The sequence below is a fragment of the Procambarus clarkii genome, chromosome 23 (genome assembly GCF_040958095.1).
Source record: "Procambarus clarkii isolate CNS0578487 chromosome 23, FALCON_Pclarkii_2.0, whole genome shotgun sequence".
NCBI lineage: Eukaryota > Metazoa > Arthropoda > Malacostraca > Decapoda > Cambaridae > Procambarus > Procambarus clarkii.
Genome location: NC_091172.1, coordinates 9,810,006 through 9,837,074, shown reverse-complemented (window position 1 = coordinate 9,837,074; position 27,069 = coordinate 9,810,006). Strand labels below are relative to the sequence as shown.

General features: G+C 43.2%; 1 protein-coding gene across 6 annotated transcripts in view; it reads left to right on the top strand.

Moving 5' to 3' along the window:
* Positions 1–27,069, top strand: part of LOC123764057 (uncharacterized) — a 123,852-nt gene that overhangs the window by 34,717 nt on the left and 62,066 nt on the right. For 4 of the 6 annotated variants that reach the window (XM_069329870.1, XM_045751551.2, XM_045751550.2 and 1 more), the window contains exon 6: positions 2,481–2,650. In XM_069329870.1, the coding sequence (XP_069185971.1) occupies positions 2,481–2,650 (170 nt within the window). The remainder of the gene's footprint in view (positions 1–2,480; positions 2,651–27,069) is intronic. The other 2 variants (XM_069329869.1, XM_045751549.2) reach the window with 1 other exon arrangement.

Here is a 27,069-nt window from a genome sequence, read left to right as displayed (position 1 = left end):
GGGTCCAGAATCTGAGGGTATTTATAGATAATTACCTTCGTCAGCTTCTCGTTCCCCTCCGGTATTTCCATAAGAATTCCATCGTATCCTTGCTGGGTAAGATACTCCACTGCCTCCATAGAACCTACCGTTAAGTAAGGTCTGTTTACACCTTCCTTCAGCAGGGGCTCGAACTTGCGGTGTTCTCTTCCGAGTTTGACGGTCCACAGCAGCTTCTGATGATAGGCCAGCGTGCATGAGGCAGGGAAGAGAAGCCTCCATCTCCGCTGATCCTCACCTTCCTGACATCGTTCCGTCCGTTTGTCTGCATCAGTCTCGGCGTCGTTCTTCATTCTTTTATCGTTTCCGTTAAGTGTATTACTGTCCACACTACGCCTTGCCTCCTGTCTTCTTCGTTTCTTCTTATTCCTTGTCAGAACTTCTAGATACTCACCCTCCTCGTCTGACTGGCTGCTTTCAGGGTCCATGTTAATAACGCCGTGAGAAGTAGCCATGTCTTCTGGTGACTGAGTCTCCATCGTCGTGGCAAGGGTATTGTGCAGCTATATGCTCAGGTTTCTCCTTCTGTCAGTTTTGGTTGCTGACAATTTTCATAGCCGTGTGCTCTTAGCTTCCATCATGTGGTTCTTGAACCTCTTGGAGATGCATCAGAACTGACTTTCGAAGGATGTGGAAGTGTTTAGTGGGGTGCTTTTTTTTTTTTTTTTTTTTTTTTTTTTTTTTTTTTTTTTGCCTTGGCGGCTTCAGCATAGCTGGCTGACTTAAGATATATGCTGTTATCCTCTGGGAGGTGGTTTCCCTGTTCTTTTACCTCCCATCTCGTTCAAAACAGGCTTTGCTGGCCCATTCTTTGGACTCGGCATGGGCCCTGGCTCTTAATTCAGCTTCTCCCTTTTGTTTGCAGTTGTTCCCTGAGGACATTGTTTCCCCATCTTCTGTCGGCCGCCGGGGTGAGTTGCCGTACTGTTTCTGATTAGTTGGGCGTATAGGTAGGGAGAGGGTCAATCTCAGCCTTCCCAGCACAGTAGGGCCAGGGCTTTGCCTGCTTTTGGTCATGGTGGGTCCTATGTGGTGCCAACAGCTGGGCCAGGTATTTTTTCCCAGCCTTATCTTCTTCGTCCGTTCGCTCTGTTCAAAAGACTGTTCTCGGGGTGTGCATAGGCCCTTTGATGGATCGCCTCTTTGACTGGGCGGTGGGGGGATGCTGGGTCTTTTTGCTCAGGCTTTGTTCCGAAACGTGGGCAAACCATTACGTACAACTTACCTGTGTATAGCGTCACAAAATGAGGAACCTATGCTGATCTTGGCAAACTATCTGTTCTCTGGGATCTAAATAGCCAGGCATGTTTCATGTGCTCTTTGTTATATAATAAACTAAACTATGATTAACAAATATTTACTAGACTTTAATTGAATTTTTTATACCAAATTGTTTGTAAGTGATTGCTCTCTAATGCCATAGTAAAATTGAAGAATTCATAATAAATGAATTTGTTGTGAATAGTTATATTGATTGATACAGTTGGCTTGTGCAAATCTTGGCTATTACGTCATATTTGTGGCCACCAGTAATAATCACATACAGTAGTTATGATTTATGGAATTGTTCACCAATGATTGTTCTATCATGTGCCATGTTCAAAATTATAATTACATAACAAATGGATTTTGTGATTTTTTTGTTAGTGGTAGGGCCTGTTTTTCTATACATGGAGGGGAGGGATAGACTGGGGCTGATGGGTAGAACAAATTCTGCAATGAAACGAATTGGCCTCGCCCCATATAGTTCTTTCAAGCAAGATTACACTGCAAGGGCAATGACCTGGGAGGCCGGAGCAGGCCTGGTACTAGCCCCGTGCTGGACATGCTCCCTGTATCCTCCTTATCCATATCTGTATCACTCGTGTCTGATACTTGTGTAAGGTCTTTATCGGGCTTGATTACTCAACATCACTACCATGATTGTCTTGAAACAATAAATTTGAATTTCAGCTTCAAACAGCGATTTTTCAACACCAGAGACTGGGGTGTGGAAATGAGTACATCAGCCATGATTGCTCACTCAAAACTGAGCTTACCCTCAGCCCTGAGACAAGCTGGGAATTTTTTCAAGATGGCCAATGCTTACTGGAGGTGTCAGGCCTCCCATCTGTTACCTAATCCACTGCGAGGGCATTTTAAATCTTACGATATCCTAATGTTGAGCATGTGTCGCGTGGCGCTCCATCACGCCCCCGCAATATGTCGGGTGGCGCATCTCTCTGACTAAGGCATTATGCTCAGTTCAGGGGTTAAATATAAATTATTTAATGTCATTACCAGTTTGATTTTTATCACAATTCTCAAATTAAAACATTATTCTATATCTGATTTTCACAATAGCTATACTGTATATCCATAATTCTTGGTATTTTTTCTTACCTTTGCTTTGTCAACTGAATATTTATATTTACAAACCATCTTTTTAACTTTGTGGACAGAAGACAGTGCAACTCAATGTCCATGTGATGACTGTGCTGGAAATAGAGGCAAACTTGGCGATTTGCTGCCCTCTTCAACAAGTGCAAGAATTCCTCTTTCATCCACGGCAGACATTCGTCCACCCTCAAGCTGTGAATGCCACTTCTGTAATGCATCTATGGCAGCAGCTGTAAGTTAAAAGTAATTTACATTCAGCAAATTAGTATTTAAGATTCTTTACGTAGAAATAATCCCAGGTTTGGATAACTTCTCCAGATCCTCTAGTAAATGGCCAGTAACAAGTGAAAATGGTATCAAAGGAGTTAAAGAATTTTAGTTTTGCTAATAATTAATTTTTTAACACTATTTCTTGATGGTCAACAGTGTTAGAAAGTGTTGGCATCCCGACTCTAGCCCTTAGCTGACTCAGAAGTTTTTAGGCGTCCTACAATTTAATGTAGTTTTTTACATTTTTACTAATTGTGTTGTGAACGAAAATTCTCTTTGACTATGGCAGCAAAAACAATAGTCACAGGAAAGCTGTCGTAGCATCTTTGAATTTAATAACTTAAAAATATTCAGGAATTTGCAAATGATTTATATACTGGCCCTTACTAAGCAGCAGCATTTTGTACCTAGTCGTAGATGTTAACTTTATTTCAGGTTTCTTGTACATTTTGGATCTATATATCATTTCATAAGGAAAAATAATTGTGGATATTTTTTACATTTATTGCACATGGGTGGACTGGCATGTATTTTGACAGGTTCACGTTAAGGGGGTCAATTTCAAGTAATGCTTACAACCTTTTCATGTGCCTTAACTATTAACTGTCTCAATGAGAATATCTGATCCACAAAACCTATTTTATTACACTACCCTTTGTCCATTACACATAACATAAATTTTTTAGATTTTCTGTAGTTTGTCACTGCTCCTTTCCTAGTAATTTGACATATTACTATCAACACTTTGTCTGCAGCCCATACAATATCTGCATAAAATATGTCTCGTGTCCCAACAAAAAGAAAACTTGAGCAGAGAAATCAGAGCTAAAACTAAAACACTTATTTCAGAAAGGAGAAATACAGAAAGCCATTAAGAAAAGAAATACATGCCTTATTTAACCCTTAGACTGCACAATACATACATATATGATTTGACAAAATAATTGAACATAAGTTTTTAAAACTTGCACAAACACCTTCCAATATTTTTTGCATAATCAACTAGGCAAATACTCCAACTTTGTCTAAATGATCACATCATAACTTGAAAAACAAGAGAATCAAAATTAATTTTAAAATTGAATATTGAAAACTTCAGTTTTTCAATTCAGAATAAAAAATATCGCCAATTGTTCATTTAATGTTATTATTCTTTCAGAATAGCATATGATCTTCATTTTTATCGAATTAGAATATAGATTTTCAGTACAGTTTACTGTAAAAAAAAATTGTCAATAAGGCATTTGAAATATACAGCAAATTTAGACAAAAAAAAACAAACTCCAAATGTAAAAAGTTTATGAAAAATCCATTCTGAAGGGATTGTAGAGCAGACAGCTGAGCACACAATAAGTATGTCAAAACAGTGAGAATCGGTCAAAAACTGAAATTTTAGAAGCCACTCAAAGTTGAAACTCTAGTTTCAGAGATAATTGAAGTTGAAGTTATCAACAATGAATAAAGGTAGTTTTAATTCGTTAATTTAATTGTATGTTTTAATAAACATTATTTGGCATTCGTACTCGAATATGTGAAAGTTGTAGGTCAATATGTGTTGAAATGAAGTCAAGAAAAAATAACCCCCAAAAAACACAAAATATAGGAATAATTATAATAATTATATGATTTAGGGGATATATTTAGAGTATACTTTATATAAGTGAAAACTCCTAATATGGTCCATAATCATCAAAGCAACTTAACCCTTAAAGTGCGCATCACGTCATATGACGTGCTGGACGTTGTTCCAGTCAACTGCGCATCACGTCATATGATGTGTTGGAGTACTACGCAAGATTTAAACAGCCCGCGGATACACGGGGTTCACCACACCTTCATCAGGGCTCTTGTAAACAGACACCATTTTAAAAAAAAATCGTGGGCCAAACTCCCGGGTGTTATTGGCCTCAGTATTGAGTGAGCAACCAAGCCTGACGCACGCAGCATGAGCTCACAGCACTGCTGTTCAGCTTGTGACCACAGCATCGCCTAAAAATGCCATAATATACTTGTTCATGCTATTATGTAGCGATGATATTATTACAGAAGACCCCTGACTGTGATAAAACTGACCAAGGTTCTGATAATAGCAGGATTGTGGTGATATTTAGCGCTGTGCGCCATGGAAGGAGGAGTAATGCTGTGGGAGGGAGGGTGGTGGCAATGTCTTTTGACTGTGTGTGGCCACCTTTTATTGACTGCATTCAGCATACCAGCTTAGTGGTTCGCTATGGTGAACACAAATGTAGATACTTATATATAACGTGTGTATAGAGGGTATAAACAGCAAGAGAAGGTTTGGAGCCGCCATTTTGGTGAGGGCGGTGGCGTCGTGCAGACGATGGTGTTGTTTACTGGTTACCACCATGGTCTTTGGGCACCATACCAGTTTATTTGTACAAGTATGGTGAATAAAACAGGTAGATATTTATATATAATGTGTGTATATAGCGTAATAACACCACACAGTATTGTTGGAGGAGAAATATTAATGCGTCTGGCCTTGAGGGCGGCCGCCGATCAGCTGACTGTGTCAGTAGCCACATCTTTGTGCCTTTACTCACCATACAAGCTTAGATGTACAGTTATGGTGAACAAAACATGTAGATACTTATATATATCGTCTTTATATAGTGAATTATAGCAAAAACATTATTGTGGGAGGAGAATGTGGGTGAGTCAGGTGACTGGAGGGAGGGCGGGAGTGGCTGGCTGGTAAACAGCGGTCACTCCTCATTACTTTTTGATTCATAATAGCTACTTAGTGGTTCGTTATAGTGAACAAAACATGCAGATACCTATATATAACCTGTGCTTATAATGTAATAACCGACAAAGTATTTGTTCACTGATTGATGAACATAATTGAATCAACAATATGCACACCATATTTTTGAGTACAGCAATGATTCACTCATTTTATTATATAAATATATCAAACTACACACTATTGAATAATATTACAGCAAAAAAAGTATGAAAAATCAATCAGAGACATTGAAATAATTCGGTAATTATCTCTTTGTGGCAACTCCGGCCTGACAGCTTGCGAGCAACAGACCGCCTGGGACGCACGCTGAGTCAGCGCCTATAATTTGCCACACTTCCCCGCCCTATAGCGGGCAATATATGCCATTTACGATTTTTTAATTATTTTTCCTGTGATCAGTGAACACAAATTAACAGGTTAGAAAGAAAAAATAATTTTTTTTTTCAAAATGACATGCGCCTGTGGGGATGACAGGATATTAAACCCCGAGCATGTTAAGGGTTAAAGAGACAAAGAAAATAGTTTGAAATTGGATAAAAAATCGACCCCCAAAATTAAAAGTCCCAAGTTTTGCTAGTTGTGACTCATTTATGTGTTGACCAATTTCATTGTATCATCACATAGGTAGGGGAAACATGCATTCTCCAGGATGTAAAGATTACAACAAAATCAGATAAACAACGGAGAAAAAACTAAAATCTTAAAAAAAAAATTTCCCTAAAAAAAATATTTTTTGGACATTGAAGAAGGTAACATATATTAACATTGAACAAAGTATTTATATAATATATATCAAAATAGATCATATTAACTTATTCATTATTATTTGTGTTATTATGTATTACTCAGCAATGATATAAAGGCAACAACTGCATATCCACTTTGTGGACACTTCTTACTACTACTGTACAATTGTTCTTCTTTGAGCATCAGACAGGTGTTTGCATCTCTTTATTACTGAATAATCCTTCAGTTCCAGTTATTAGGAGCTGTTCTCCTTATCAACAAAACGTTCTTATTTTAAAAAATAATCGCCTAAAATCAATTTCTGAATATATTTTGATGAAAGTTTCATGACACTGAAGTCAATAAGTAGGAGATTTGTTTAACATTTTTAAGTTATTCTTACATAATTTGAATATTTTTCGCTACCAGGCCCCCAGTATGCGGGGCAATATGCGCGGTCTAAGGTTTAAGGGTGTGCATGTAAATAAAATATAAAACTTTATTCATAAATGGCAGTACATTTATAATTTTGAGAGTTTACATAAAAACTACAGTACAGTAATTAGATAAGTGTGACAGCAGCAGCACAATACGTAACAATGTCATTATCAGAACCAGAAACTTAATCGGTAACAATTTACACGCACATCATTTCAATACTGATGGGACTAAACAGGTCTCAAACAATCCAAATCAAAATTACTTTCTAGCCATTAAAAGAGTGACATTTAAACAATTTGAATGATGTATTGTAAAGACAGTGATGATTAACCCTTAGATAGGAGTTATCGTCGTGTGTTGATTCACGGGGTAATGCGGTTATTGTCATATGATTATGTAAACAATTATTGTCTGGGTTTTACATGTATGATGCATTTAAGGATATAATAACTCTGTGGATGTATTGGAGTTAACCTTGACCCATGAAAACGTCCTGCTGTCGTTTTATGATTGTTACTGTGTAAATATGGCAATCGTCATGAAGGTTACTTGGCGAATGCGGTCGTCGTCATCATTGTATAAACTTTTGTCATAACTACATATGCATACCAATAATGTTCATATAGATTTCACTATTCTGTATTGTTGTAATGAGGTATACCAGGTAAACCAATTATTATTTGAGCCATTATCATGTGCTACATATACTAGGAGCCTGTCGTCATCTGTGGGTAGCACATTGATGGCTTACCTCTCTGTTTCAATCCATATTCTCCCATATGGTGCCAATTAGGCCATATGTTGTCGCCCAGAACTTACACTCGGTATATATTATTTTTACTGTATATGCTTTTCATTATGCTATATGGCTGTAATAGTGTGTACCAGGTAAACCAATTATCAATGGAAATATTATCATTTGTTATTTGAATTATGTGATATATCAAGCTGTTCAACTCGTATACTCTTGTAAATAAAGAGAAACAGGTGATAAACAATCGGTGAAACATTTGAGAACACAATGAAGTACAAACTACCACCAATTCTCAGAACAGACCTAAAACAATGATCAAGTGAGAGAGGTTATTCAGTAAATTAAACTTTAATAATAAAAGGATAGACTGTGAGAAAATAAACAGGGAACTTACAAACATTCAATGGGACGCTGTTCTTAGTAATACAAATCCTACACAAGGAATAGAAAAACTGACTTCTGAAGCATATAATGTCTGTCTGAAACATGTTCCTTTGAGGAAAGCCAAAAAGTGGAAAGTTCTCTCTCCAACGTAGAAAGAGAACGCAGACAACACTACAAAAGAAGGTAACAAATTACGGATATGCTTAAGCAGACACGACTTTCCATTCAAAGTAGAAATAATTTAATCAGGGAGATTGAAGAAATCGAGCAGAGACTGAAGCATTAAAATCAGTTTGAAGAAAGGCAACTAGAAGAGAAGCAATTCAAGAAATAAAGCAAAACCCAAAATATTTCTTCATATATGCTAAATCAAAAGCAAAACCCAATGCCAGTATTGGACTTATTTGTACGAGTGAAGGTTCATACACTGAGGATGACAAAGAAATTAGTGAAATAATAAAAACATGCAGTATGAGGACATGTTTAGTACTCCAATAAACAGTATAAAAGTGGAAGATCTGGACAACTTCTTTATGGGTGATATGCAGACCCCTGTAAATATAACTGATATCAACACGAGCATGGCAGATTTTGAAAGAAAAATTGACAACATGCCCATGTACTCAGCCTCGAATCCAGACTTATTGAATTCAATATTTATATAGAAATGAGTAGCAGTGCCAGTAGCACAGGCACTCAGTATAGTGTGGAGGAAGAGCTTGGACATGGGGTGGAGATAACAGATGTGCTTAAGTTAGCAGATATAGCCCCTCTACACAAGGGAGGGAGCGAGGTACGGCATTGGCAAAGAATTATAGATCAGTTGTATTAACGTCCCACATAATAAAAGTATTTGAGAGAGTGATCATGAATCAGGTCACCAGTTTCATGGAGACCAATGACCTTCACAACCCAGGCCAATATGGATTTACAACGGATTTACAATCATGCCAGAATGCAGATGTGGTATGCACGAACTTCGCAAAAACATTTGATAAATGTGACCTTGGAGTGATAACACACAAAATGAGGTCAACGGTAATAACTGGTAAAGTAGGACGGTGGATACTCAATTTTCTGTTGAACAGAACACAAAGAGTAAATGTCAACCTCTGCTGAAGACATTGAAAAAACTACAAGCAGATATTAATAAAGTTCTTTCTTGACTGGGCAGAAGAAAATAACATGATGTTTAACAGTGATAAATTCCAGGTATTCAAGTACGGTAAAAATGAGGACATTAAACATAATACTGGATACAAAACACAATCAGATTTGCCCATAGTTAGGAAAGCAGCATGTAAAGGATTTGGGAATAATGATATCTGATGACCTAAAGTTTAGGGAGCATAACCAAGCAAATATTGCATCAGCCAGAAAAATGATAGGATGGATTGTGAGAACTTTCAAATCCACAGATTACATCACTGGTTATACTATTCAAATCACTTGTGTTGTCCTGTCTTGAGTACTGCTTAGTACTCATTTCCCGAGATTGCTGAAATAGAGGGAGCTCAGAGAATATATACGGCATACATAGATGTGATAAAGCACCTAAATTATTGGGATTGTCTCAAAGCTCTCTAAATGTACTCACTAGAAAGGAGACAAGAGAGAGATCAAATAATATACATGTGGAAAATACTGGAGGGCCAGGTCCCAAATCTACTCGGTAAAATAACAACATACTGGAGTGAACGATATGGAAGAAAATGCAGAATAGAACCAGTGAAGAGCAGGGGTGCCATTAGCACAATCAGAGAACACTGTATAAACATCAGAGATCTACTGTTGTTCAACATCTTCCCAGTGAGTATAAGAAATATTGCCAGAACAACCATGGACGTCTTGTAAGAGAAAACTAGATAGTTTTCTTCAAGAAGTGCCGGACCAACTGGCCTGTGGTGGATATGTGGACCTGGAAGCCGCTCCAAGCAACTTACAAGTCAAGCCTGGCCTTGGGCCGGGCTTGGGGAACAGAAGAACTCCCAGAACCCCATCAAGCAGGTGTCAAGCAGGTACAAGAGTCATGAGTCATGTCGCACTTGCTTCAGTGTAAGCAAAGTCAACATTATGTGATGACACATCAGGCACATAGCCACTGCACTACCTTTTGAGAGTGCCTCCACCCAATAAAAAGATAAATATTCACTTATTTTCATGTTTTTCTTACATTTTGTATACTAATTATTAATTCTACAATAATTTTTCTGGGGGGAACCCCTTCAGTTCCCTGGAGCTATCCAGGCTGATATGGATATATAGTATTTGACTTTGGCATCAGTCAATGTGAATTGAGATCTAGGCCTACTGAGGACCACGAGCCAAAACCTGGCCTCCCTCAGAGAGGCACGAAGAGTTTTAGAATTGCACATGTGGTTATGGAGCATTCTACGTCTGACATTAGCATATCAGCCTAGTAAGCTCTGGGAAGCCTCCGGGTCTCACCCAGAAAATGGCATTTCATTACATTCAACGCTGGTTTTTTGAGTTACAGCGTAAATTTTGTTGGAAAAGGAGACTCGACTTACGACCATGTCCTCAACCTTAGTCATCCTCAACCAACGACTAACGACCTTTTGTTGATGCGTGTTTGGGTCGACCAAGCAGTTGATTTCCTGGTGGCACTGGTGGACCTGCCTCAGTTTGCCAGAGCCGCCCGCTTAGTGACGATCACGCTTATAAAAATTTCCATTATTTTGGTGTTTTTTTAATTTTTGAACATAATCTAATTATTATATTTCATGCCATGGGTCCCAAGAAAGTCAGTGGTAAAGTTCAACCTAAGAAAACACAAGTGAGGATGACCATAGAGCAAAAACAACGATATCTCACCATACTTGCGAAGTAAAAGGACATCATGAGTGCTAAAGTGGCAAAAGGCGTGACAATAATTAAGAACATTGGACACAAAAACTTGAGGATGTTGAACAGTTATTATTAATTTGGATACACGCAAGGAGTTATCAGGTTATAGTATTTCAGAGGCCATCATTTGTGAAAAAGCAAGGAAATTACAGGAAGACCTTATAAAGAACACCCCTGGAACGAGTGATGCAGATGCGAAAGAGTTTAAGGCAAGCAGGGGTTGGGTTGAGAAATTTAGAAAAAGAATTGGCATTCATAGTTGTGAGTGTTGTGTGTTGAGAGTTGGAGAAGGAACACATCAAAGAACTGACCACCGAAGAACTTCACAAGGAGCAGAAACTAGAGACAACTAAAGAAATTTCTTCAGGGAAGGAGGAGGCAGTACAGAATGTCCCTTCCTCATTAATTAAGTAAATGTGTGCAGCATGGGAAGAACTGCAAGCTTTTGCTGAAACGACTCGTCCAAATCATGGTGCATTAGGGCGTTGCCTTAACCTTTTTAATGACACCGTGATGCCTCACTACAGACAAAAATTAAAATGTATGGAAAAACAAATCTCTATAAAAAGGTTTTTAGTGAGACAAACAAGCAGTGAACCACAACCAGGTCCTAGTGGTATGCAGGCAAAACGTAGGAGTGTGTGTACCCTAGAGAAATCATCACTGCCTGATGTTATAATGGAAAAAGACTTCCCTTCCAAACACCAACACCTCTCCTTGTATCCCTCTCCTCAGTGTCTTTCATTTGCCAAGAGTCCTCAATAAAGGTAAGATAAACATATTGTATTGTAGCTAGAAAAAAAGTTCTATTCTGTATAAAATGTATTTTTAAGTTAATATTTTGGGGAGGGGGTGAAACGGATTAATTTAATTTACATTATTTCTCTTGGGAAAATTTGTATCACCTTACGAATTTTCGACTTATGACCAGTTTCTGGGAACAGATTAAATTCGTAAGCCGATGCCCCACTGTACAGTACAACCTCAATTTGACGTAACCTGATTTGCCGTATCTCCGGCTAGGTCGCACACTTTTCTGACCGGATTTACTCACCCAGTTCAGCGTACTCTGGTTCGCCGAAGTGGGAGACGTGTGGCTTTGCTTACAGTGTTGGGACAGAGTTCACAGACTGGTGGAAAACTTTTCCATTCTTTCGAAGGTTACAATTAATAATTCCTTTATATGACAAATTGAATCACACAAGTGGACCACACAACAAGTGAACCATATGAACCAAACACCAGCCAGAATGCTTCACACAACAAGTGGAGCATATTAACAAAACACTAGCCAGAGTGGTCCACATAAGTGAATGACTTTCCATGATTTTCGTTCACTGATTTGTAACACATGTATCTTTGTAGATTAATTTAAGGGCTGAAGCGTGAATAGCTAGCTAATGTATTGAAATCTTATACTGTATACATTTTCTGTGATGAAACAAGATGAGTGAGGATGGACAGATAAGGGAATACTGTACCGTACTGTAAACCTCACTTTACAGTGAGGTTTCACTCACTTGCATCAGTGTCATCATAATTCAGTGACCCCTGTCTGAAAGTTTCAGATTAATAAATCATTTTTATAACCGGTGTTTTAACACTTTCGCGCTCTCGGCGCTCAAAAAAAAACAATACCCCAGATGCTTTCGGCACTTCGCGCGCCTATGCGGTAAGACCGAAAAGTGTACACTCTTTTGACTGTCCTGACAATAATTGAAGGCGCACGTATTTAAATTTGGTATCACTGTGTTCGCAATGAAATTGTCTATAAGAGCATACCTATAAAATGCCGCCCAAGCATAAGGAGTATCAACACCAAATAAAAAACTATGCAGATCACTCGCCGAGAGCGCCAAACAGCAACAAAATGTTTCCACTCTCTTAATGGTTGCGAAGCCTACAGTTGTCCTACATCGCTAATTTTGGTATCATTGGAATCACAATAAAATTCTCTACACGGACATATGCATATGAATGTTTAATATAGGTAATTGCCCACCCGCAAGAGTGTGTGAAGTGGAGAGTAGTTAGCCGCGAGCGCACTGGCGAAAACACAGGGGGGAAATCATGCTTGGAAAGTTTATACGTTTCCTGACACTACTTTTCTATGTACGTATTTCTTTTTTATACCAATGTGTTCGCAATAAAATTTTCTATAAGATGAACTGTATAACATTTGTACAAAGCATGTGTAAGAGAAGCGCCAAATATAGAACCACGTCGCTCAGTATGCGTTCGCGGCAGAAACGAACGCATTGTTTTCGTTCGTTTGATGTTTGTCATGTTTATACTTGTTGAAACATTTTATAATTTGTATGACAGTGATCGCAGTAAAATTCCCTACACAGACATATACATAACACATACAAATATTTCCCACGTGTTGGATATATCAACGGCTAAAGGGAACCCACTGCCACACGCTCGCCACACCCCCAAACATACTTTGTGTATTTTTTTTTTTTACTCATAGAAGTTTATGTGATATAATATTCATTCTGGTACCAAAACATTCGCAAATAAATTCCCTACAAAACAAAAGTATCCCCATCCATTTCGGTTAAAAAATGGAATTTATAGAAATATTTTTTCGATGGACGAGAAAACTCGGCTGTTATGCGGAATCGTAAGAGAAAACGGCGACGAGTTATCTCTAATCTAAAGCGCGAAAGTGTTAATAGCTCTTTTGTTATCCTAATTAAACTAAGCTAAGTATAACCAGAAATATACTGTAATATGATAGACATCTGCTATTTGAGAAATTATTCATGTTATTGGCACAACAACTCCAGCACCAGTGGACAGCCATGCCATTCAAATGTAGATATGATAGAGCCCAATAGGCTCAGGAATCTGTACACCAGTTGATTGACAGTTGAGAGGTTGGACCAAAGAGCCAGAGCTCAACCCCCGCAAACACAACTAAGTGAGTACAGGTCTAACCTGTGAACACACTGCACCATGCGTGTTTCATTCAATTTCATCGCTACAGTTCAAATGACCTACGGCTTTGAAATAATAAAATTAATAAATCGGTTCTAAGATAATTATTTTTTATAGCTCTTATTATCATAATAATGTTGCTAAACTAAACCCAAAAATATATAATTTGATGTAAATCTAATATTTGAGAGAAATTTATGTTACTGAATCTGGCTTAAACACCAGCATACTGTAGGGTGTTTAGACCTAGTCTGCATTCATACAGTAGGCACCCAGTGCCATTAGATTTGTCTGCGAGTGACGTGTTTGTCCGCTGGTTGAAGAATAATCGTGGATTTACCGGTTTTTTACTATAGCTGTATTGTTATACAACATGTCTCGGAGGTTTGCTAATAGTGCCTTATTAGTGCCAAAAATGGGTCAATATTTAGCAAGAACTAGGAGCAGAAAATCAACAGCACAGCTGTACCCAGCACGAGCACAGCCGTATCCAGCACGAGCACAGCCGTACCCAGCACGAGCACAGCCGTACCCAGCACGAGCACAGCCGTACCCAGCACGAGCACAGCCGTACCCAGCACGAACGAGCACAGCCGTACCCAGCACGAACGAGCACAGCCGTACCCAGCACGAACGAGCACAGTCGTACCCAGCACGAACGAGCACAGCCGTACCCAGCACGAACGAGCACAGCCGTACCAGTACAAAAGCAGCTGAAGCAAACAGCAGCAGTGAGCACCAGCAAACCTAATGCAAACATCTAAGAACATCATGTGTGGAGTGTACAGTTGGAACAAGTGTTAAATTTAAGTACTTAGTGTTAAAGTATTAAAATTAAGGTTGCAGTAAGTTTAGTTGCAGTAAATTTAGTGAAATACTATATTGTAGTACTCAACATACAGCACAGTACATATTTACTGTACAATATTCACAACTCCATGAGAATTCAAGATGAACATAACTCCAATAATATGGTAAATAAAAACTGTAACACAGTATTTTTTAGTAGAGTAGTAATATATTGGTACAGTATATAATATGATGATGTATTTTTATTGTTTACAAAAAAAAAGAAGACACAAACGCCTCCTGAAGGTCACCTCCTGCAACAAATCCAACCCTGCAACACACTGGGGTTGGTTCCATATAATGCGTTGAATGGAGGTTGTACTGTACTGCCCTTGTGGCTTTGGGCCACCTTCCACAGGTCACTTTGGGATCTACCACCTCTGCTTGGTCTTTTACTGCTCGGTGACCGATTGCCCTTAGTGTGCTGGGGTGTTTTCTGCACTCTTGTTTGCCTTTGGGAAGGGGTAGTTTGCACTGATAGGGGCGCAGGGTACTGCACTGCTAGTTATCACCTCTCGGCAGCCGGCTCTGTTCTGCCTGGGTATGTTGTCTTCTTGTAGGGTTTTTCTTTTATTTTTGTTTTTCTGCCTGGTGGGGGGTCTGCCCCTTGTGTTAGGTTGTTACCATTGTCTTTGGTGGTACCTCCACGAGGCTCCACATGAGTGGACATGTCCCGGGGGGTGCAGCTTTTAGTGGATCTCTTGATAGTTTTGGGTGCCAGTTAGTAGTATCCTGCCTGGGCTTCCCTTAACGATGCCAGTCTATGGGCCCTGGGAATCCCCGCGGGGTGTAAGTAGTCCAATGGATGCGACCCCTGGGTCCCCTCTCACTTTGTGCGAGTTTGAGGGTTGCTCTGTCCCCTTGTCTCACAGTGACTTTCACCATTTTTGCTTCTGTAATGCTGCCTGTTGGGTCGGTGACACCTTCGACCCAAAGAAATGCACCTGGGCTCTTGTCAACAATTGTGATTTGTGTGTGTATTGAAGTAAAAGCGAAGAGGTAAAACAGCTTGTTGACAGAGCCCGGGTGCATGGAGAAATTGTGTAAAACCCTGGTTTGTGTCTCGAAGAGGCTGCAGGATCCATCCGTATGAGGGCAGTAGCACTCCCGGTTGCAATTCTTTTGACCATGTCGTGGCGCAATCGACTAAGGCGCATCTCAGACGTAGGTTCGAACCCTCATCATGGCCCTTGTGGATTTGTTCATTTGATGTATCATTCTATTGTGATTTCTGCCATGTTGTTTTCATCATACCCCTGTCTAAGTTGTTTGGCATTTATTGGAGAGTTATATATCACATATATTTGGGCCTCACATTGCCGTAGTGCTTGTTATATTCTCTGAACCCTTTCCAGCCCAGGATATCCATCTCCTCAAAATTCCATTTTTTCTTATCAGCATGGCCACTCCTCCACTCCCATTCTTTCCATATTACTGTACATTGTAGTTATGGGGAAACATTGCATTTATTATGACACCTGACAATTTATTTGAGTGAGTGCTATTACATTAAGGTTGTAATGTACAAAGGGGGTAATATACCCTTTCTTGTGACTTTCCTCAAATTCACTTGCTTTATTTGTAATTCCCATCTATGTTTGAGTACATAAGTTTGAAGCTAACTTTTCTTCTATCCAGTCTTGCTTAATCTTAATGCCAATTCTGTTGATGCAGGAGGTTGTGGGTCTATTACATGGTGAGGAAGATGCTAGAGGCTTGGGTGGGGGGAGGGGGTGGAGGCCTGCAGAGGAAAAAGGCTTGGAGGTTGTTGGATAATGAAGTGATAAGGTTCATGTCTAATCATTAGGTTTCATTAGGTTCATGCTTAGAATTACATGCTGGTGGCATTGAGGGCACAGTTGCCCTGGGATTGTGGGACAATTAGGGTAGGGTGGCCAGGGGGGGGGGGGGTAGGGTGGCCAGGGGGGGGGGTATGGCTGCCATGGGGTTGGGGATAAGGCATCCTGAAGGTAGGGGGTCTGTGGAGTGGGATATGTGGGTGAGGAAGATGGTTCGATGGTGTGTGGTCTAGTCCTTTTTTCCACTTCTCCCTGGAGTTGCCAGCCTGCCAGTGGATGGTTCTCCCACCATATAGAGATTTGAGAAGATATTACAATCATCCCCCCCCCCTTATTACAAAAGTCTTTCAGAATGAGAACTAGACTGGAGGGCATAAGGGCAATAGTGGAAGAGAAACCTAAGACAATAAGGAAGTCCTTATGTCAGTTTGAAATTATAGCATGCTCATAGTTGTCTGCAGTTTATTCTACTAAACTAGTAAAAATAGGTACTTAACCACAGTTCTGGTCTGCTGGTGCTACAATTGATGGTAGTAGAGGAATGATCAGGTTGTCACAGGTCCAACTGCATACTTTAGCATCAGGAGGTATCCAGTTAGATGGTAGAAGAACGGCAGACACGTTTTGCGAAAGAGGGCAGTCACGTCTGCAGTCCTACCTTCTGGTTACCTTGTGGTGATTCCGATGATCAATATCCGCATGGCCCAGTCTCTGACCAGGCCTCCTGGTTGGTGGTCTGGTCAACCAGGTTGTTGGATGCTGCTATGCGCAGCCTGACGTATGACTCGCAGCCTGGTTGATCACGTATCCTTTTGAGGTGTTTATCAAGTTCTCTCTTGAATGCTGTGAGAGGGTGCCCGGTTATGCCCCTTATGTGTAGAGGAAGTGTGTTGAAAAGTCTTGAGCCTTTGAGGTTGGTAGAGTTTCTCTCAATATACCTATTACACCTCTGTTTTTCTATGGGTCAATTTTGCACATCCTACCATGCCTCTTATTCTTATGTGATGTTATTTCTGTGTGCAGTTTGAACCAGTCCCTCTAATATTTTCCAGGTGTAAATTATTATGTATCTCACCTTCACTCTACAGATTTAAAAAAATGTAATTAGTCCAATAATATAGATGTTTTATTGAGTTGATTTTAGCAGTAGCTCACTCTTCTGATCAGCAATTTCTCCAGCTTTGATTGAGGGTGTTATTGTGCAATAATATTCCACCCGAGAGAGCACTAGTGTCTTGAAAAGTATCATCATTTGATTGACATCCATTGTTTGGAAGGTCCTTATTATCCAAACTCTCATTTTTCTTGCAGTTGTGACAGCTACTTTGTATTCTATAGGAAAGGTCTTCTGACATGATTACTCCCAGATCCTTTACATTGCTTTTTCGTTAAATTGTGTGATTTGACTGCGGTTTATGTATGATTTCCGTTTTTAGAGTTTTGTTTCTTCCATAGCACTGGAACTGGAACTTATCTTCATTAAACATCATATAATTATCTGTGGACCATTGAAAGACCTAATTAACATCAGATTGTAGGTTTGCTGTGTCCTCAATATTGCCTACTCATGAAAATCCTAATGTCATCTGCAAAGGATGTTACTATAGTTTGTATCCTTATCTGTGTCTGATAAGAGGATGAGGAAAAAGTACCGGAACAAGCACGGTATCTTGGAAATTAAGCTTTTCACGGTGGATGATCCGGATTTTACTTTAACTATTACACTGCGTTATTTTCATTAGGAAGTTAAAGATCTATCTCTCAACTTTGCCAGTTATTATTTTTGAATGTACTTTATAATAATAATAATAATAATAATTTATTGTGTCGGGGAACAGGCAGCCAGTGTGTATGTATGCACATTAGACTTATGTCGAGGTTTCCCCCCCCCCCCCCCTTCCCTTCCCCAAGGTCGAATTACAGACCACCTTCCCCAGGATGCAAAACCACAAGAAGTTGACTAACTCCTGGTGTACCTACTTGCTGCTAGGTGAACAGGAGCACCGCTATGTTCTGAACCCCTCTTGTCTGGGGTTATGTGGATGTTGTTATTACACTTGATTTGTGATCTTATTTCTTAGCTTCCTTTCAAAGATTGTTATGATGTTTGATGTTAGGGCTATTGGTCTATAATTTTTGTGCATCTGCTTTACTACTACCTTTTTGAAGTGGGACGATCTCCATGTTTTAAATACTGTGTGTCGGGGATAACACCTGTATCTAGGCTCCATCTCCAAAATATGTTTAAGGCCTGTGATAGTGGATTGTACACTTGTTGATGAATATAGAATTTCAGAAATCATGACCTAGTGCAGAGTGCATGGGCATGCTGTTTATGGCTACTTCACTGTCAAGTGGGGTTAGGGTGACATCAGCTGTATGGTTTGATACTGGTGTAATATTCACAGAGGGTTCATTTGAATAATTGATCTTCCATCTGTCAGGGATTCACTGAAAATAGTGTCATACTGTGGCCTCAGTATTTCACTAATTTCTTTGTTGTCATCTTTGAAGGTTCCATTGCCCTTACACAACTAGGCAGTGAAAACAGGAGGCCAGACATAGGATACAGAAGGGGTGATGAAGTACTATATGAGAGAGAGAGAGAGAGAGAAAGAGAGAGAATCTAGTTGATATCATGCCAAACCTGTGTCCTGAAGCCCACATCAAAGGAAAACATCTGCAGTGTATGTGAGGCTGGCTAAGATCAGAACTGCCTTCAGGAACCTGTGTATGAAATCATTCAGAACCTTGTATACTACATATGTAAGACCAATCCTGGAGTATGCGGCTCCACCATGGAGCCCGTACCTTGTCAAGCACAAGACAAAGCTAGAAACAGTTCAGAAACAGTCCACTAGGCTCATCCCAGAACTAAGAGGCATGAACTACGAGGAAAGGCTGCGGGAAATGCACCTCACGCCACTGGAAGACAGAAGAGTAAGGGGAGACATGATCACTACCTACAAAATTCTCAGAGGAATTGACAGGGTTGAAAAGGAGAAACTGTTTAAATTAACATGGGTGGTACACGAACAAGGGGACACAGGTGGAAACTGAGTACGCAAATGAGCCACAGGGACGTTAGAAAGAACTTTTTCAGTGTCAGAGTAGTTAACAGGTGGAATGCATTAGACAGTGATGTGGTGGAGGCTGACTCCATACACAGTTTCAAATGTAGATATGATAGGAGCCCAATAGGCTCAGGAATCTGTACATCAGTTAAGTGACAGTTGAGAGGCGGGACCAAAGAGCCAGAGCTCAACCCCCGCAAGCACAACTAGGTGAGTACAAAGGCCCAGTGCTGAGTTTTTGCTCTAGATTTTGCATAGAAGTAGTACAGTATTTTGGATTCCTCCCTTTTTCATCGATATCCTTTTACTCTATTCCTCTCCTGGATTTTATATGATTCTTGCAGCTTAAGCACGATTGTTTCCATTTGGCTGCATAGCTTTCCTTGTCAGTGTTGGAATAGAGTGGAGCATTTAAGTTGTTCTATGGTTTGTTTTGTTCAAATATAGAGGGAACACTGTTCTCATTCCAGTTTGCATCTTTTGCTCTTTTTCCCGTTATGGTATGTGACTTGCACATGTTTCTTGTGCTACTGTGCCTATTTTCCCGAAGCACTGGTTTAAGTTCACATTATCTAGCTGTTCTTCCCAGCGTATTTCTGTTGGGTTCTGGTCTATTCCTTCCTAGTTAATCAGTTTGTTATTGAAATTGAATTTGCTGAATTCACCTCCTCTTGGATTTGAGACTAGCAGCACATGTTTATTGCCCATGCTTGTCTGAACTTTGATTAGGTTGTGATTTGAATAACATCTATTTGTATTTACTGTATTATGTCCATGATAAGTTCATCATTGTAAAATTAAGATCTAGGAGGTTTTCTTTTCTAGTTGGTGCTAGTATTTGCGGGTTTAAGGCAAATATGCTACATCTGCAAGAGGTCATTTGTTTGTGACTGATTATTTAGACGGATTCTCTCTGGTATAACAGTATTTGGCACATTTTTCCATTTTAGATGGTGAAAGTTGAAATCACCAAGCAAGAGGATGTTTGGGGCAGTGCTTGTGAATTTTTTTATGCGGTATTCTATTTTTATAAGATGATCACAACAAACAGAGAAAGTGAGTGTGTGTTACCCGGGAGCGCGCAAGAGCGATAAAATGTGTTCACTCTTCACTTTTGTCTCCTCAATTTTCATCCTAGGGGTTTCATTTTGGTATCATTGTGTTCGCAATAGAATTCCCAACAAGAGTATATGCATATAAAGTCAAAAACAGCTTTTTACGGGCTCACCATAGCCCGTGCTACATGGACACTTCATTCTGAGTAGCTAAATCTGAAACGACAACAAAATCCGCAGGGCGCTCCACCTGCCGACAAGATGAAAGTGGCTCAGAAAGAGAGCACTGCTCCACCCCAAGGCACCTCTTATTACATTAGAGAGCGCGGTAATACTGAAATGTGTATTCTCTTTTCCACTTTGTCATCTCATTTCTCGTCCTAGGTTTTCAATTTGGTATCAACGTGTTCACAATAGAATTCTCTACAAGACTAAATGCATATGAAGCCCAAAAGCCCAGCGAGAAAGTGAGAAAGTAAGAGCATATTACCCAGAACCGCGCAAGAGCAATAAAATGTGTACACTCTCTTCACTTTGGACATCTCAATTCTCTTCCTAGGGCTTTCATTTTGGTAACATTGTGTTCGCAATAGAATTCCCTACAGGAGTATATGCAAATATAAAGTCCAAAAGCCAGGCGTACCACCCACGGCAAACAAAGTGACGGAGCGTAATCCCAGTGAGCGTTAAAAAAATGGGTATACTATTTTCAACTTTGTTACCTCAATTCTGGTCCTAGGTTTTTCATTTTGGTATCAATGTATTCGCAATGAAATTCCTTACAAGAGTATATGCATATATTGTCCAAAACCACGGCGTGCACCTCCCGAAGCCGCCGCCAGTTTGCCACCGCCGCCGACGCAATGCTGCGTTGTTACCAGTAATGCGTCTACTAAAAAAACGACGCAATGCTGAGTCGTTATCGAACGAAAGTGTTAAATTAATATGAGGTTCTCGTAAGGGCGCCTCATTATTTGTGACCTGTCTATGACCAAGTTGATGTTAGATGGTTTCTTGCCATGCTTTTCTGTGGGGAGCCCCTACAGTTCCCTGGAGCTTATCGGGCTAATGTATGTTATGTTAGACCGGGACATTAGCTATGGAGTTCAGACCTACCAGGGACCAGTGCCAGAACCTGGCCCCTTCAGAGAGGTTTCAGGGAGCAATGGCCCTGGAAAACCCCATTATGGTTGGGGGTTTTCCTTATCAGCCATTGACCGGGGTTAGGCACCTAGAATGGTAGGCGTAACAAAACAAACCCCACATGGTAAGAAACTACAACAAAAAAACGAACAGAGAGGTAGAAACTCCCTACAATCCCAAGGAAACAATCAATCAATTTACTGCCGCGCCGGTCGTCCGTGTAGCACTCCCCTCTCTGGGAGGGGAAGGGGGGGCCCTGGACCTCACCACGCCGGCTGCCTTCAGTTCGTAAGCTAGTGTCAACCGGAATAGACGCTTCTATGGCCTTAAATTCCTGGGCGGTGTTTGCCTCTTGTGGCGTTCTCTGGCTGTTTTGTGTGGTGTGTGGTGGCCAGGGGTACTTCATCAGTGCCGGGGCTGCATGCGCTTAGGGGCTTCCTTTCCTAGGTGCCCTATGAGTACTGCCCCTGCGTGTCAGGGTTATCTTCCCTGGGTCATTCGGGAACCGGTCCAGTAGATATTCTTGCTGCTCGGCATTTGCCTCGCCCTTGGGGCCAGCTGGAGCTTGGGGCCCTTGTTTGGCCTTGGGTAGGGAGTGGTATTGTGCGTGTTAGGGCGTCAAGGTGTTGTGCGGCCTGCCCCCTAGCGGCGACCAGTTCCTGTTGCCTCTAGGAACGGTGTACTTTTGTAGGGTTTTTCTTTTGTATTGTTTCTGTTTGCCTGGTGGAGGTTCTGCCTTGTGGGTCTATAGTTCCCCTGATATTGTTTCAGTGGCCCTCTGCTAGGCCCCCGAGATTGTATACGTCCCAGGGGTTTTCAGTGTTATCATTTACCCCTTTTTTTGTTTGGGTTTCTTAACCAGTTAGCAACACCTTGCCCTGGTTTCCCGTGGTTGTTACCCTACGGGCCCTGGAAACCCGTCGGGGCTTGGTGGACCCATGGATGCATCTCCCGAGTTCCAGCCTGCCTTGTGCGGGTTTGAAGGTTGCATTGTGCCCTTGTATCAGGGTGACAGTCACCTGTTTTGCCTCCGTCATGCTGCCTGTTGGGTCAGTGACACCATTGACCCGAAGTCTAGCGAGTCATGTTCTCTACTTGTGCTCCAGTTTTACTTTTGAGGATGTTCCTGTTAGGGTACAGGCAGCATCAGCGTTGCATGTTAGGTTTAGGTTATTGCAACCCGCTAGGTTGGTTTCCCACCCGGATGCCCCGAGGCTGTCCCGTTTTGGTTTTAGGGACCCCTGACTTGGGGGTGTTAGTCGCTTTGGCTCCTGCCATGCCCCCTAGTCCTTTTCCTGTGGTTCTTCCTGCACCTCCCACCCCCCTGTGTCCGGCTCCAAAACGTCTGAGGGTTTCGGCCTCGGCATAGGGTTTAGTTGGTAATGAGACTTGGGCTGCCTCGGGGGCTGCCCATCCGGGTCGTGGACGTAGGCATTTGAGCCGGTTCCTCCTGCCGAGGCTTCTGGGTCCCACCAGCAGACCCCTTTCTTGTCTGCCTTTCCCCTTGGACTGCCTTTTCTTCAGGGGTAGAGGGTTTGGAGGACGGCTCTGCCCCAGGTCCCGACATGGGGGATCCTGGGGTTGGGGAGGAGTCAACCTGGGGGCCTTGGGTCCCCCTTTGACCCCACTTGGGTGCTTTTGCCTTCCTCGCGGGGCTTATTGTTGCAGGGGGAGGGATTTTCTGACCCCCCCTTTCCTGTATGAGTATGATTTGGGTTCGGCTCCTCCCCGGGTTCGGTTCCAGGCGCCTTTGGGTACCTTGGATCTGTCTTTCCAGAGGTTTTTTTCTACTTCCCGTATCTCCGCGAAGGTGCTCCGGTAGCTCTTGCTGCATACCTCTTGCGAGACCCGGGTTATGCCTCTGCAATGGATCCGTCTTCGTTTGAGTTTGGTTGTTCTTCCCATTTTTAGGTGCGTTTGGAGGTTCCGGAGTCTTCCTGGCTGGCAGACTGCCCTTTCTTTTCATTGGGGGCATGGCATGGGTTCTGTTGGACCCGCACGCTTGATTGGCGGGAAACTTCTACTTTTATGCAGGTTTACCTGGGGGTGAGTTTGAGCACCTTAATGCGTGCTTGTTCGCTCCCGTGCTTTCTCGGTATGTTGGCCTTTTCCAGCTTCACATGCAGGTTCCTCAGCTTTCAGCTTCATTGGTTGCTGAGGAGTTGCGCGCCCGTGGGCATTTGGCTTCGGTCTTGCGTTCTGTTTCCCTTCTCGAGCAGTCTTCTGCTTGGTTTGAGGAGGATGTAGGAGCGTTGAGGGAAGGGTCTTCGTCTGGGGCGCTGACTTCGGCAGCTAGGGCGCCGGCTGCACTGTTGAAGCTCTGCGCCCATCCTGAAGGAAGCGGTGTCTCTGTTTTTTGCTTCTCGCCTCGCATGCCGTCAGGCGGTGCACGGCCTCTCTTTGGAATCCGCTTGGGCGGTGGCTCTTAGGTTTTCGTCTCCATTTTGTCCGTTGCTGTTTGCAGAGACTGTGGTCTCTGTTTCTGCACGCGGCTTCGTCTCGTTGTCGTCCAATGGCAGACTTGTTGATTCTCCGAAGCGGTCGTTCTTGGCAGTTTCGGAGGGGTCGTGCCAGGGTTCCAGGTTCCGCTGGTCGAGATGGGCCATTGGTGCCGGTTTCTGAGCCATTGTTCCCTTTGGGGCCAGCGTTGTCTGATCGGCGCAGTGATCGCCCTGTTCGACGTTTGGGTTCTCGTAAGGGGCATTGGCCCTTTCGCGGTTTGTCCTGTTGACGGGGAGATGGGGGTGGGGAAGCTCGCTCTGTTTGCCCACACTTGGTCCCACGATTTGTGGGCCTTTTCGGTCATGTCATCCGGCCTGCGGTGACGTTGGGCAACTTGTCATCCTTTGGGGGGTTTGGGGCTAACAGGGCACGTTTCTTCTCCTGCGCTTCGTCAAGTCGTCATGGAGTGGGTGCACTTGGGCGTGGTCGAAACGACTACGTCCCTCAGGTGGGTTTCCTGTCTGTTTCCAGTGCCGAAACGGGACTGTGCGGATCTGAGGTTCATTCTGGACTTGTCTCGTCTGTACCCCTGGATTCCTTGTCCCTCTTTTCGGATGACTACTCTGTCTCAGGTCCGGCTTCTGTTGGAGCCGGGTGCCTGGGTAGTGTCCCTGGACCTCAAGGACGCCTATTTGGCACGTTCCTATTCATCCGGGGTTCAGGGACTGGTTAGGTTTCATGGTGGGGCGCCACGCTTACCGTTTTTGATGCCTACCTTTTGGCTTGAATCTGGCACCTCGCGTTTTCACGCATCTGACCTGGGTTGTGGTGACCCGTCTTCGTCTTCTAGGGATTCGGGTTTTGGCCTACCTCAACAACTGGCTGGTGTGGGTTTCCAGTTGGTCAGCTTGTCTGCTCGCCAGGGATATGGTTCTTTCCTAGCTCGCCAGGTTCGGGTTCCTGGTGAACTGGAGGAAGTCCCATCTGGTTCCGTCCCAGGATCGGACCTGGCTGGGTCTTGTTTGGGATTCTCGGACCGCTTCATTGTCTCTCCATCCAGAGGCGTTGCGGCGGCTGCAGGACCGCCGTCGGCTGTTTCTGAGGGGGTCCTGGGTCACTCGGAGGTTGCTCGATAGGTTGTGTGGGAGTCTGAACTTCGCCATGTTAGTTTACCTGCCAGGTCGGGTTTGGCTTCGGCGTCCGTTTTGGTTCCTTCGGGGACGTCCCTTCCGCCTCTCTCGCGATCGTTGAGTTCATCCTTCCTCCAGGGGCCTTGTGTCGATTGCTGAGTCACCGGCTTCCTCTTTGGGGTTTTCGGGGTTTGGTGCCTTGGCGCCTTCTCGAGCCCTCACTCGATGTGTTCACGGACGCTTCGTCTCTCGGCTGGGGCTTTGTGACCAGTGCTCACCAGGCAGGCCAAGGACGGTGGGGTCCGTCCTTCCGTCGGGCTCACAGCACGGTTCGGGAGTTTGAGGCAGTCTGGTTGTGCTTCAGAGGGTTCGGGTTGCTCAGGGATCGACCATTCGCCTCCATTCGCACTGTTCTCCAGTGGTTCATTGCCTGAACCGCAGGGGTTCATTTCGGTCCTTGGCTCTTTGGGGTTGGTCCCTTCGAGTGGTTCGTCTGCTGGATTCTCGGGGTTTGGCTCTGTGCGGTTCATGTCCGGGGAGTGTCCAACGTTCTGGCGGACGGTCTGTCTCGCTCTCATCCTGTCCATGGAATGGACGGTCGATGATGACTCGTTTCATTGGATCTGACAGACGTACGGTCTCCCAGTTGTGGACCTCTTCGCGTCGGCGTGGTCTCGGCTTCTCCCAATCTATGTGACACCCTTCCCCGACTGCGAGGCGTTCGTGGTGGATGCCTTTCGGCAGGACTGGTCGAGATGGGGTTACCTGTATCTCTTTCCCCCAGTCCAGCTGTTGCTTCGGGCTCTGGTCCTTGTGGCCCCTTGGTGGCTGGCCCAGCCTTGGTTTCCGGTGCTCTTGGCTCGGTGCCCGAACCCGGGACGTTTCCTGCGGCTCTGCCTCTTTCAGCAGGTTGGCCTGGTCCGGTACGGGGCTGGTTCGACCTTCTCCTCTGGTCTTTTTGACGCGGGTGTATCACCATTTCTATGGCGATCAGGTGGCTTCGTTGATGGTGTCCAACCTGATCACATATCTGAGAGCTTCGTCTCGGCGACAGTATGAAGTTTCCCGGTGTTCTTTTCACCATTTTCTGGCTCTTCGTAGGTTGTCTTTTCTTTCGGATCGGGTTGTCTTGTCCTTTCTTTCTTGGCTTTTTCAGGACCATCATTTGATGCCTAATACTGTCGCCTCGTATTGTGCGGCGCTGGCGGAGCTAGCTCTCGGGGTGGACATCACATCAAGCTAGCTTTAGGGGTGGACGTCACATCCGCCCCGTTTCGTAAGCTTTCCCGTGCTATGTTTCACCTCCGGCCTGCTTTTGCGCCTCCTGAACCTTCCTGGTCCTTGGACAGGGTGCTCTCCTATCTTTCCTCTCCTCGGTTTGTGGTGGCCCCTTCGGTTCCGGATTGTTTTTCCAAGGCTTTGTTTTTGTTGGCATTGGCCTCTGGGGGTCGGGTAGGGGAGCTTCATGCTCTCCTCCAGCGCAGGGGTTTCTGCTCTTTTGGTCTAGGGGTGGGTTTGTCCGTTTGCAGCCTTCTCCATATTTTCTGGCGAAGAACGAGACGGCTGCTTTCCGGAGGGGTCCGTGGGTCATTGATTCTTGGTTGGTTCAGCCGTTGGTGCATCATGTGTTGTGTCCGGTTGCAGCACTTCACTGTTACCTGCGCGCTTCAGCTGGGGTGGCTGGGGATGCGCTTTGGGTTGATCCGGTTTCCCTCGTTCCCTGTTCCAGAGCTCGGATCTCCGAGGTTGTCCGCAGGGTTATTAAGTCTAGCCAGCCTGCAGTCTATCCTCGCGCCCATGATGTTCGGAAGTTTGTAGCTTTGGCTGATGTGTTTGGTAACATGTCTTGGACACATATTCGGGCGCATGGATTTTGGAAGTCGAACAGGGTCCTGGCCGCCCGTTATTTGGTGAATGTCCCTGCTCCTCGGCGTTCTTGTGTTGCATTGGGTCGCAGGTTGCAGCCAGTTGTCTCGACTTCGCGTTGAGGAATTTGTGGC